This window comes from Cololabis saira, chromosome 6, assembly GCF_033807715.1.
Source record: "Cololabis saira isolate AMF1-May2022 chromosome 6, fColSai1.1, whole genome shotgun sequence".
NCBI lineage: Eukaryota > Metazoa > Chordata > Actinopteri > Beloniformes > Belonidae > Cololabis > Cololabis saira.
In genome coordinates this window covers 7,402,334-7,416,411 of record NC_084592.1, presented here as the reverse complement: position 1 = coordinate 7,416,411, position 14,078 = coordinate 7,402,334, and the positions used below count along the sequence as shown (strand labels likewise).

Here is a 14,078-nt window from a genome sequence, read left to right as displayed (position 1 = left end):
CTGCTTCAGTTGTAGGAGTAGGTCTAGTCTTCTTAATGCATCAGTGTCAGCTTTCACATTAATGTACCAAGAGACTTTAAATCAGTGCAGACTGTTTATCAATGCTCAACTGAATAAGTCATGAATGGATAATGGCGCATGCACATGCTTCGATTAGCACTTTCTAATCACCGTCGTTTATAAAAAACAGAAATCCTTCCAGGTGTAGGTGTAGTCTAACTGGGAAGGCAGGTTGCACAACCTGCTCAGGAGAATGTGAAAGGCCTAGTTTGGACTCTTTGGTTTGTCCCCTACGGCCGCTTTTAAATCACCAGAGGGAGGAAAACCCATGTCATCTTGAGTAAGAAATGCCAGCAAAAAAAAAAAGCACATTTATATACTATTTCTTTCCATAATTAGGGCCTGAGCACTTACAGTGCGAAGGCCCTATTGTATCTGTAGGAATTTCTTCTTTATTCTCGTTCTCGTCGTTATTATTAGGGCCCGAGCACCTTCAGTGCGAAGGCCCTATTGTATCCGTAGGAATTTTTCTTTCTTTTTCTTCTTCTTCTGACGAAAGGAGGGCCTTTTTGCCCCCCTAAACATGCCCAAAAAGTCACCAAATTTTGCATGCAAGTCAGGCCTTGCGAAAAATGTGATATTTAATGGTTTGCATTAATGGGCGTGACAAAATGGCTCAACAGCGCACCCTTGAAAACTTTGTGTCTCAAGCCCCATAATACGGTTTGACGTACATGAACCAAAATCGGTACACACCTGTATCATGTTGCAACTAAAAGAAAAGTGTCTTGGCGCCATGGCCGAAACCGAACAGGAAGTCGGCCATTTTGAACATTCTGAATTAATCGCGTAATTTTGGAGCAATATATGCCATTCCTTTGAGAATTAATACGGCCCGAACCAAATCGTGAACCCAGATGTGTTATACATCAAAATGTGCATCTCTATCCTACGCGCATTACTTTTCTCTTTCAAAAGTGTTAACGTGGCGAGGCTAGACGGCAAAAAGCGTGCCCCCCTTCATCTGATTGGTCCATATTTGATAGTTCCCCAAAAGTCACCAAATTTTGCATGCAAGGCAGGCCTGGCGATAAATTTGATATTTTATGGTTTACATTAATGGGCGTGGCAAAATGGCTCAACAGCGCCCCCCGGAAAACTTTGTGCCTCAAGCCCCACAATACGGTTTGACGTACATGCATGAAAATCGGTACACACCTGCATCATGTTGCAACTTAAAGAAAAGTCTCTTGGCGCCATGGCCGAAACCGAACAGGAAGTCAGCCATTTTTAATTTATTGTGTAATTTTGGCGCAATTTATGCCATTCCTTCGGCAATTAATACGGCCCGAACCGTAACGTGCACCCAGGTGTGTTATACCTCAAAATGTGCGTCTTCATCTTGCAACTACGCGCATTACTTTTCTCTTTCAAAAGTGTTACCGTGGCGACGCTAGACGCGAAAAAGCGCGCGTCCACTTCATCCGATTGGTCCATATTTGATAGTTCTCCAAAAGTCACCAAATTTTACATGCAAGCCAGGCTTGGCGATACATTTGATATTTCATGGTTTGCATTAATGGGCGTGGCCTAACGGCTCAACAGCGCCCCCTAGAATACTTTTCTCTGCCATAACTTTTGAATGGTTTGACATAAAGAGTTGTGGGTGGTGTCATGGGACTCGGTATAGAGTCCTTGACCATAATTGGTGAAAATTAGCCCCGCCCCTTCTTCTGATTGGTTGTCCCTATTTCCTGCTATAACATTTGAATGTTTTGACATAAAGAGTCGTGGGTGGTGTCATGGGACTCTGTAATGAGTCCTTGACCTTCATTGGCCTGAACTAGCCCCGCCCCTTCTTCTGATTGGTTGTCCCTTTTTTCTGCTATAACTTTTGAATGGTTTGACATAGGAAGTCGTGGGTGGTATCGTTTCTGATATGCTTATGGGGGGCGGTGGCCGTGAGTGCGAGGGCCCGTTCATCGCTGCTTGCAGCTTTAATTGTTATTATACTTCCTTTGTGTCAAGTAAACCTTCTTAAATGTGCACATTGTAAATTTTATGGCCTGCCTTCTTGAGATTAAATTCCTTAAATGACCGGTCATAAAGGAGTAATTAAGATACCATAACTCATTGTTATCTTCATATTGTTGTTCCTTTTTGTATTGTAAGGTTTGATCATATTTTCAATGTAATGGACATCTGGGTAATAACAGTTTCGTAAGTCTCCCCCTATGTGACATATGTGACATTTGTTAGCATTTTTAAAAATGTCATGTCTTTTGTGTGTTCTTTTTTTTCTTATTGAACACGGTAGATTAGCTGTTGATCCTGATCCGGCTGTGGCGGGGAGAATACAAGCGTAGCTGTCTCTTTGTGTTAGTCTGTGGCGGTCATGTGACCTGTAAAGGATACATGCCACTTCAATTATCCTGTCAGGAGTGGCATATGTGATGGATGGATGTATTTATATGTAAACAGAAAATTAAGTTGCATATTCTTTTAATTTTCCCTAAGCCTGTTGGACACTTTGTATTGGTTTTGATAAATGATATGCATGTAGGGTTTTAATATTCTGAGCAGTCTTGCATCAGACGAACATCTAGTTGGGAATTGAACTAGAGAATGTTGCCTGACAGGTGCTTGTTTTCATTCTGGTTGACATCGTTCATCAGACTGGATCCGCTGAGCGAGCAGACAATGTTTTGTGTCTAATTTGGTTCTGAGTAGCTTTTTAATGAAGGGTGATGGTGCAGAGAGGAATGGAATATATGGAAATAGCCGTGTATGGTTGGTTTATAAGCAATGCTTTTTCTTTCTTTTTCTTTAATATTTGAATAAAGTGCAGCCCCCACAGTAAGTCGTGACTTTGCTTCTTTATTAAATGTTTCACTCTGTTAGCTAAACTACCAGCCATTCAGACTAATGATAACCCACTTTGGGTGCAGGTTGTTATTAGAGCAGAATCCTGTCCTGTTTGTCTCTACTAGTTTAAGCGTAATCAGTAATTATGTAATTGCAGTGCAAGGGAGACCTGAGAGGGAACCTTTAGTTCAATAAGGAAAAACATTGAGACTTATCAAAAAAGTATCCCGTTGAGCAAAGGAACAGGACACATAATAGTCTGTCCCGGAGTATTTATTGATCAAACTGCTGGGATCTAGATCATTAACCAAAATTATTTCAGTTTTAAAGTGTGGATCAGTGTGATCAAATGTAATTGGATAATGGATTTGAATAATTGTTTGTCTGTCCACACGCTCACGTCTGCCTATCCAGTTGTGGGTGGCAGGTTTGCTCAGGTATCAATCTCAGCAAACACTGGCCACTTAATCTCTCTTCTGGAGAAATACTGACGTGTTCCAAAGCCAGTGGAGAGACACAATCTCTCCGGCATCTCCTCAGACTGTCCCGGGGCCTCGTCCCAGTTGGAAATACCTAAAACACCTCCCGAGAGAGATGCTCGGGGGAATCTTCGCCAGGTGCCCAAACCTGCTCACCTGGCTCCTCTAGATGTGCAGGAACAGCAGCTGCTCAGAACTTCCCAGTCCTCCTTTTAAGAAGGAATACAGCCAACCTTCGGAGAAAACTCATTTGTAGACAGTTGCATCATCTTTAGATGGCTTGCCACAGTTAATGACCGTTGACGAGGGTAGGAAGTTGGACCCACTGGTACCCAGAATGTCTTGCCTTTTGGAGGTCCACCAGTACACAATCTGCCTTCCTACAGACACCACACCAATCCCCGTGCCAGTTTCCCGCTGTATTCTTCTCTCATCTGTAAAAGAGAGCCCAGATACCAAATTGTTACACTTGAGACAACATCTGTCACTAATGGCGCTTTTCCACTAGTATCTACTCGGCCAGTTATGGCCCTTTTCCACTAGTACCACCTCAGCTCGCTTCTACCCGCCACGCCCCCGTCTTGCGCTTTTCCACTACGGGCCAAGGCGGGTAAAGCCGCGCCAAGCAGATACTTTTTCTGTAACTATTCTGTCGAGGTTCTAACCGGGCTAAGCCGGCACTATATCTGACGTCACCACCCTCCGCGCCACTGATTGGTCGCGGGGCCGTCAGACGTTTGAATCAGGAAGCGGGAGTCAGCGCGAGAACGACTTGCGGCTCGCAGCAATTTTATTATACAGCGCAAACGTCTGTTTGGTGATCCGACTCTGAGGTGCAGATGTTCATAAACCTGGTGGCTGATGAGAGAATTAAAAAAGGATGTAGACGGGCGATAAGGAACGATCAGATCCACAGGCGCTCTGTTTTACTCTCAGCCGCTCGCGGCTCCAGCTGATTTCTCATCAGCGCCGACACGAACAAAGAGGTTGCGCAATCGAGTACGTCACAGCAGCTTCGCTCCAACCCCCCCACTTCTCACCTGGCTGTGGAAAAACAAACGGGGACAAAACGGGTGGAGCCAGGTAGAGGCGTGAAGAGCCGAGTCGGGCTGAGGAGGTACTAGTGGAAAAGCGCCAATAAGACATGTTCGCCTCCAGTACTGTGGACACACTTTGGTTCTAAAAAGGTGCAGCACCTCTGGGAACCCAATGCTGAAGGTCCAGCCATGTTGTGACTTTCTATGTCATTTCATTTTATTTTACCCCATTCATTATTTTACTCAGTTCTTTTTTTTTCATTAAAACACAGTTTTTTGAAACACTTTTCTCTGCTCTTTTGGGTGCTCTGCTGCTTAAAGGGGTTTTGCCGGTTATTTTGGCATTTTTCAACATCTCTTTGTGCAACCGAAACAAGGGAAAGTTGTTCAAATGTGGGAGCAGCTGAAGGAGTGTTCCAAATCTCATGTAATGCTCAAAAAACTCACAAAATCCAGATGGGTTAAAGGGGGAACTGAGGAAGTTGAGCCGGAGTAAAATGGAGAGCAAGAAGAAGACACTTAACTATTTCTTGTCAGGATTTTCATGGAGAATGTGAGATCACTAGCACATAAAACGGAAATCTTTGGTGCACAGAAGACAAAGCAGGGGTGTTGGGCATGAAGTACTTTTTAATCAAGACATAGCTGCAAGAACTTATTTTGCACTCCAGTGTCCCTCCACCCAGCTGGTATCGTTGCAGAGCTGCAAAGGCAATGGGATTACAATGCTTATTGAGATCGGTATATTATGCTTATTTCCAGGCATCTTTATTTAGTCTTTGGTTCCTCAGGAAGATTTGCACATAGCATGACTCAATCCTGTCATAATTATTTCAGACTGACAAAGATCGGCTTTGGGAAAATGGTGAACATTTTTTATTTATTTTTGCTCAATCAAGAGAAAAAAATTTCACAAAGTTCTCTTAATCTTGGGGACAATTGGTAAATCCTGTTCATGTGGATTCCCCTAAATAGACTTTGTTATAACATTGTACAGTACATTTTTTGAGCGTTTGGTCACATGTAAGAAGACAATTCATTGTTTTGTATGCAAGTAAAACTAAAAAAACTAAAACATGTATATAAAGTAATGAAATATAGACAATTTATGCAATTATAACTGAAAACTTTAATGTTTTCATACCTTTTAAACATATTTAAAGGCAAAAACATGGCACCAGTTATTCTTGGTGAATGTTTTGTCTCCAACAAAACATTCCTTTTTTGGGTATAACAAAAAAATACCAAAAGTTGTAATGTAATGATGAAAAAAAATCGGTCTTTAGACATAAATCGATTTTTAGGAATTAATATTAGAAATTTATTTAGAATCGGAAAATCTATTTTTTTTATTATTTTTTTTTCCCCAACACAGGCCTAATGTCAATAAAAACAGAGCACCCCGATGCGTTTATGCTGCTCTCTGGAAACTAAACCTTCTCTCTGGTAAACATCCAAAATCCATACAGTTGTTGACACATCTTAATCTTTTATGTATTCTGTTTATTCTGCAATACACTAATCTCTCTTCAGCGAAGGAATTATTCGTTTAAGTTGAATTCATTTTAGTTTGTCACCAAGCAAATAATAGTCATTAAAAACCAGTGCAACCATCCCAAAAAGATGTGGACATTTGTGTTAAAGCTGCTTGCGTGTGTTTTCCCAGGTGTGGCTGCTGGCCCTGCTGGAGGCGGGGAAGGTTTCTCCTCTCATAGAGAGAATCGCCGATCACAAAGACTTCAAGAAGCTGCTCAGGACCAGAAGCAACGTTCTGGTGCTCTACACAAAGACAGGTGGGAAAGTCTAGCTATATTTAGCTATCAGCATATCCTGTTTAGATATCTTGTGCATTTGCATGTCAATTTTATCTTCAAGTTTTAACCATTATACATTTTTAATCTGTACAGTTGATCCTGCCATGTTAACAATTGTGATTTAAAGTCACAGCTGAGGGAAGATGTTGCAAAGCTTCCACAGTTTAAGCTGTTGAGACAGCTCCTAGGCTTAGCAATAACCCTTTAATGGTTATTTTTAATGTAACTATGGGAACCTTGAAGGCAGAATAGGATATGTTTTGCCTGATTTGACTGGTCTATTGTGAACTGCTGATATTCAATAATGTAATACACAGAATATTAATTCAGTAATGTTTCGTTCTGCTTTAAAAACGTCATACTTCCCACAACTCAAGTTTCTGCTCTTCATCTGTTGCATGAATTGCAGTGGCCTTGTTATTATTATTTTCGATGTTGAACCTTAGTTTTTGAGTTGATAATCATTATCGTTGTCCCAATCACCTCTGAATGTCTCAAAAACAACACTGTCTGTATATCTTTTCATAACAGCTGGTGGTGATGTGCTGGACCAAACATTGTTTGTGGGAAGATCTTTCCAGAACAGCTCTGCAAGCACAAGCATTCTCATTTCCTCCTTTCTCTTTATCTGCCTTGCAAAGCAGCAGCCTACTGTAGCTGTAAACTGCATAACATGACATTCTCAGAATCTTTCTAAAACATCGTCAAAGGTCTTTTAATCAGACAATTGTGAAATCGAAATTAATTGATTTTAATGCTTAGGTATATTCAGTACTCGAGTTGTAAAAAAAAAATATCAGGGGGGGATGGTGGATTTTATCATATGGGGACAGATAATTTGTGCTGATTACAAATAATATAATATATTACAAATAATAGCAGTGACCAAAACACCTGCAGAAATACTGCAGGAATGACATAGCAGCAGTTAAATGCAGCCTTCTGTAAGCTTTAAATATCCACTGGGCTTACATCAAATACATCAAAACACAACAATAAAAAACACTTTTCTGAACTTATCAATATGACTCTGTCCTTCACAGGATAAGTAAAGAATATTTGTCTTATTTCTAGTTAAAATGTCTCGTTTTAGTAAAGAAATCTCATTACACTTAAAACAAGACTCATCACTGGAAAAAACAACAATTTTCACCTGTTTCAAGTAGATTTTCACTTGAAATAAGTAGAAAAATCTGCCAGTGGAACAAGATTTTTTTGCTTGTAATAAGAAGATAAATCTTGTCCCACTGGCAGTTTTTCTACTTATTTAAAGTGAAAATTTACTTGAAACAGGTGAAAATTGTCAAATAAGTTATTTTTCTGGTGTTATTTTTCTGGTGATGACTCTAAATGTTGAAATAGCAGTAAAACCACATTCATTGATGAAATGACATAAGGGATGGAAAGGAGGGATGGCAGTTTTACAGGGGGGATGATTTGGACCATTTTTATTTCAGGGGGGGGATGCCATCCCCCCTCATCCCCCCTCAATTCGAGTACTGGGTATATGACCCCTGATTAAAAATCCATTCCTGATGCAAAGCAGTTCTGGATTCTGTAAAAAAATGCGCTAATATCCACAGCAAGTGTTTAGTTCTGGCAGTTTCCTGGTCCTGCGTTCAGCAAAAACCAGCCAGAGTAACGTTGGACCCATAACACTTTGAACAATGATGACTGCCTCCCAGAGCTACACTGGACATCATGACAGAGGAAACTAAACAATTCAAGAATGTAATGACCCAATAAAAAGACGAGTGCCTGAGTAAGAGAATGAACAAGAGAATATCTTAGACACTATCTCAAAAACGACCCAACCTTCACACATTAGGGGTCTGTGTGTGAAGACCTGCTGGCTCTCTCTTTAAAGTGGACTGTGTGAATTGGCACCATATAAATAAGCTGATTTGCATTTAATTAACTCCAGTATTTACTCTAGTCTTCCTCATGTGTGTGATGTGTGTTGTTTTTGAGGGATGGCCATGCTGACCGAGAGTCCTTCGAGAAGTGCTGACACTGCGTTTGGTTTCCTGCCAAGGTTCTCCATCTGGCCCATCAGACAAACGTTTCTGACGGTGGCCCAGCGATGGTTTCTGCAGCACAAGTCATGCTGCTAGAGCCAGGGTCATTCAAGTAACCCTTATTTTGTGTACTTTACTCAAAGGAGTACACTTTGTTTATCATATTTAGTTAATATTATGGAGTGTGCTGTTGCATCTGGTGCACGCAGGCCTTCTCTTGCCCTGGATTCCACAGGCGTCCGGTTGCCATTCATTTTCTATGAAAGCGCTGCGAGAGGCGTCAGAGGCCACGGAGGTGTTGGAGGCATCGGAGGCGTCCAGAGCGTCGAGTTGAAGTTGAAAAATCTCAACTTTATGCAAATGAGCAGCGGCGACGTCGAGGCAGCGTCCAATCACAGACCGGGATTCCCGAAGCGAGAAGCCTCAATGCAGATTGTACTTTCATGTTCACACAAACGTACACTCATTCACATGCGTACATTAGCAGAGCTGTGCACTAACAAACCTTTTAATCAGGAATTAATATATACAGGACTGTCTCATAAAAATAGAATATTGTGATAAAGTTCTTTATTTTCTGTAATGCAATTTAAAAAAAAAAAAAAAAAAAAAAAAAGTCATACATTCTGGATTCATTACAAATCAACTGAAATATTGCAAGCCTTTTATTATTTTAATATTGCTGATTATGGCTTACAGTTTAAGATTAAGATTCCCAGAATATTCTAAATTTTTGAGATAGGATATTTGAGTTTTCTTAAGCTGTAAGCCATAATCAGCAATATTAAAATAATAAAAGGCTCGCAATATTTGAGTTGATTTGTAATGAATCCAGAATGTATGATGTTTTTGTAATTGCATTACAGAAAATCACAATATTCTAATTTTCTGAGACGGTCCTGTATTTCATCCAGCAAACTTGACATTTTTGATGATTTGACTGCAGTTTTTACCTGAACTGCTCATGTGAAACAATAACTGATGGTTGAGGAGCTGGATGGTCCCAACGCTTTTATTTGCTACATCGATCCAACGCAAAATAATTAAAAACCGTGCTTATTAATCACAAAACAAAGTTTAAACATCATGACCAAATCCGCTGGGACCCGGTGTGTCAGTGTTCACCGCAGACAGACTGCAGCTTCACCAGGACCAACGATGACGGTTGATGTTGATCCAGGACCAACCTGGTTAAGGATCAAACTCACTCTTATCTACGCGGAAATAACCCTAAAATATAAAGAAGGCTTCCCAAAGTGTGATCCATGGTGAAATAGGAAACTGAAGATGTCCAGCTTTATATAGATAAATGTAGACCAGGGGTCGGCAACCCTGAATGTTGAAAGAGCCATATTGGACCAAAAACACAAAAAACAAATATGTCTGGAGCTGCAAAAAATTAAAAGTCTTGTATAAGCCTTAGAATGAAGGCAACACATGCTGCATGTTTCTAAATTAGTTATAACTGGGGGAAGATTTTTTTTTTTTTCATTATGCACTTTGAGAAAAAAGTTGAAATGTCGAGTAAAAAAAGTTGAAATGTCGAGAAAAAGTCGAAATATCGAAAAAAAAAAAAGTTGAAATGTCGAGAGAAAAAAGGAAAGGGGAAAGGGAAAAAGGAAGAAAAAAAGAGGAAAAAGGGATAAAAAGAAGAAAAAGGAAAAAAAGGTCAAACATTTTTGAAAAAGCTCCATGGAGCCACCAGGGCGGCTCTAGAGCCGCGGATTGCCGACCCCTGATCTAGACTATATGCACTTTGTTCCCTCCAGTTCTGCAGCTTGAAGCCCCGCCATTGCAGGCGTCTGCAGACTTTACCAAGCAGCGATGCAGGAGTCCTGAGCCTCCACAGGCCATTTTTGATGCTTTCAGTGTGAATCCAGCATTAGTCTACAGCTCAGTTAGACTTTGTCCCTGACAAAGGTGATGTGTACACTTGGTTGTCATATACCGTTGTCTTGAATGGCTTCACACATGACGTCCATTACAGCTCAGAATAACGTGGCAGGTAGCCCGCAGCTGTGGAAACTCTAGTTCCCTTGAACACAACGTGCTTTCCTTCGCCATTTCTTGAAAAGTCAGTTGGATTCAGCAGGTAAAGTCTTTGTGTCTCAGTGTAATCCTCCCATCTCCTGGATAGTGACACTATTGTAAGATGAAAGCTGGTGTAACTCAAGCCCCTTCCCTGAACCCGTCCTGTGAAAGGTACTAGAGAATGCTCTTCCATCGCCCCCCTAACCCAAACTCAGTGATCTCTCTCTTTGTCATTTGCTGCTTTAGCAAGATACTGAGCTCTACTGTAACTTAATTCTTCTTCCCTGTGTTTGACATGACAGTGTCCTCTGTGTCTCACGGCTCTGAGCTATTGAACAGTTTTTGTAATGAGGCTAATCACGATTCCTCCGTCCACAGCTACGTCAGGGGACTCCTACCTGAAACTGGTGTCCGACGTTGCTCAAACAGTTAAAGGCCAAGGGACTATCGCCTGGGTCAACTGTGGGTAAGTTAGGAGGTTCATTTAACAAACATCATTTTAAAAACCTTTGTTTGTTTATAATCCCAAGACTTCCTGGCTTTTTTGACATAACAGTCTCTTTTGTAGAGGGAATTTTCCGACTGCTTTTGAAAGGAGAGAGCAATTCTCCTCCCTTGAGTGTTTTTCCTGCCATCCATCTGCACAATTTAAGACTCTCACTGGGGTGTAAATGATTGTGTTCCACTAGTTTTCAGTGTAAAGGTAAAATCTGATAGACCACTCACTTAATGCAATACTTGTCTTTTATCATCTCATAATTTCAGTTCTTTCTCCTTTCAGAATTTTCAGTAACTTTTTTTTTAACCCCTGTATGATTATATAGGTATATGCTAAACTCTTTTTTTAAATGTCTTCCAGATTATGGTTCTTTAAATTGCGCTACCTAATGATTTTCCAAATATCCAATTGTCTTTTTACTTCACTTTGCTTGTGTTCTTCCAAGCAACTGATTAATTTACATATAGTTTTATAATGCAATTCTTAAAGGAGCTTGAGGCAGGATTTATGAAAAAAATGCGTATATGTTTTAAGTTTTCTAGTAATAATGTCAGATGAAGCGTTCCAAACCCAAAAGAATGAGCCCTCTAGTGTATCTCTCCGTTGCCTTGAACAGGCTGTGTGCTGCAAAATGTGCTGCAATTCCGGGCCGGAATTTCCCGCGCTGTCCTGCAGATGTGACGTCACATGACACTGCATGCGCATTCCCCCCGTTCTCCCGTGCCGGCTTCACTGTTGGCTGCAGTACCCCCAACGGCCGTCGTGGTGAAGGGTGGCGCTAGAGAGTCTCATTTCTTAAAAGGAGCCTCATGCTCCTTTAAATAATTAGCCATTTAGTTTATTAGTCAATTCTGCTCAGTTTTTTTGAAAATATATTAATACTAGTGCCTGTGTTTGACACTTGAGAACGCAATGTTCCAGCAGGCAGTAGCCCTAGACACTCATCACAACTTCTTGAGAAATCAGCAAAGTAGGCCATCGTTATAGTTTCTAAATGACCCTCCCAAAGTCCTGACATCCACCTGAATAGAAGTATGAGGACTTTGCCTAAATGTCTGTTTAGTTCCTAGTACTAGTGGTTTTACCAAGAAGATTAGTCCAATATTCATTTTATTAGAAGCTTGGCAGTATTGGGGAAGTAACATGCTAAGGAATATTCTATCAAACGTTTTGTGTTTTTCATGGCATATTTGCGAACATCAAAAAGCAACAATTTTTATACTTTAGTCATTTTTTTCTGGGTGTGCCTTATTTACTTATCTTGCTTTTAGAAATAAAATACATTAAAAAGGTTCATAGTATACTTATTTTGATGCTCATTAGATTTTAGCAGACGCTTTTATCCAAAGATGACTTACAACAGGAGAACGATCAAGCCACAATAACAAAGCAGGATCATTACGGCAATGGTTGAAAGTATTGGTGTCAGCTCTGATTTACAGTAGATTTGTAGTATATATATATATATATATACCTACCTGTATAGCTCATTGTCACATATTGAATAATCTATGTGACTGTTCACATCCAAGTAATGTGGGCTGTATGTTTTGGGTCACTGTCATAAACACTGGGGAGACATTGCCTCTGTCTCGGTGTCATGAAAGGTTTAAACTAAAGTTTTCTCTGCATTTGCTCATTCAGTCATTTGAAACTAGGGCAGAACGATTAATCGCATTTGCGATAATATCGCAGTATCATTAACTCGTTGCTGCACAGAGACCCTTTATGGGACATAATTGTTATAATAAAACTCTTTGTAAGACATAGTCTTACAAAAACATGCGTAAAATACTAATTTTTTGTGGTATTGTTATCAAATTTGAACTTGCACTAGATAAGGCTTCAGGCTGTGTCTCTGTGTTTTGAAGCTAATAAGACACAGATTCTCTCATCTGCAGACATCTGATTACAAAACAAATTTCCGGCTGAAATAAAAACCTTCTATTTCAGTGTGTTCAAATTGAGATTACTGAATTATAGTAGCAGTTACAGTGATTCTGACAGTTGGAGGAAGAACTTCATAGTGTTACCTTTCAAAAGATACCAGAACCATCCATGTACTTCAAACGGTTCAACAACAGCTTTCAATTTACTTTGGGTATAACTTGGATAGGCGTTTTGGGCGACTTTTACAAGTGCGGGAACAAGTTAAAAGGTGATTTTGAAATCCCAACGTGAGCGATTGGTTGTCACGTGATGCAAGAGTGAGTGGAGCATCAACTCTTATCTGTAGCACGATGGCCTCTGCCCAGACCAGAGCCGGATTAACGCAAAGGCAGACTAGGCACGTGCCTAGGGCCGGACAGGGGGGGGGGCCCAGACAGAGGGACAAAAAAAAAAAAAAAAAAAAATTTTTTTTTTTTTTTTTTTTTTTTTTGTCTGCACACATATTAATGGTTGATAACATGCCGGTAAAAACCTAAGGCATATATATATATATATATGTGCATTATTACTATATTTAGTATACATACATATATATATATATATATATACGCATACATACGCACAGGGCCGCCGCAAGGGATGTGCGAACCGTGCGACCCTACGGGGCCTGGCGCCCCAAGGGGCCTGGCGCTATGGGCCGTTTTTTTTTTCCCCCAATTTTTATTTTTTTTTTTCCTTATAAATATCAACAGTCACGTTCCATTACAGACCTAAATGTGTACTAGTCTGTGCATATCAATAAATATATGTGAAATGATGCGCGTGTGTGTTGTTCAATACAACTGATCAGACCAAGCGCAGACACAAGCTGCTCTGATCCAGACGGGTGGAGTTGGAACAAACTGTCACACAATGTCGAGAGAACGAGACAGATTCAGGAAATTTCCATCAGGGGATGAAAAAAGAAAAAAACAAAAGAAAATGGAAGAGTTTAATGCCTCTCTGAAAGGCACATTTGATAAATTTGTTACAAAAATCACCGATCCGACCGGGTCTCAAGCAGCCATGGGGCCCCGCGTCGAGGCAAGCCCAGATGATGATGAGGCAGGGGAAGGTATCCAGTATTTTGCTAATTGGAGAGTTAAAATTGCGCATATAGACACCCGATCCGACCCGAAAAACCCAAAAATTTCGCGCGCGCTCCCCTGGCTATTTCACACAGGGCCTCGCAAATCTCTCAAACGGCTCTGCATACGCATACACATACATACATATACACATACAGACATACATACTACAGCACACTTTGTCTTACTGCAAATTGTATTGGTCTTTGTAGATTTGACTTCTTATTTAACTATTCAATTTAATCAACACATTTAATTAAGATTTTCTGCAAAATGCTCACAATCGATAAGATAAGGATAATTTAATAGCATTTAATA

At 40.4% G+C, this 14,078-nt stretch overlaps 1 protein-coding gene across 1 annotated transcript in view; it reads left to right on the top strand.

Moving 5' to 3' along the window:
- The window catches only part of pdia5 (protein disulfide isomerase family A, member 5), a 101,803-nt gene that overhangs the window by 24,717 nt on the left and 63,008 nt on the right, over positions 1-14,078 (top strand). The window contains exons 3-4 of the mRNA XM_061723158.1: positions 6,048-6,174; positions 10,623-10,710. Of these exons, the coding sequence (XP_061579142.1) occupies positions 6,048-6,174; positions 10,623-10,710 (215 nt within the window). The remainder of the gene's footprint in view (positions 1-6,047; positions 6,175-10,622; positions 10,711-14,078) is intronic.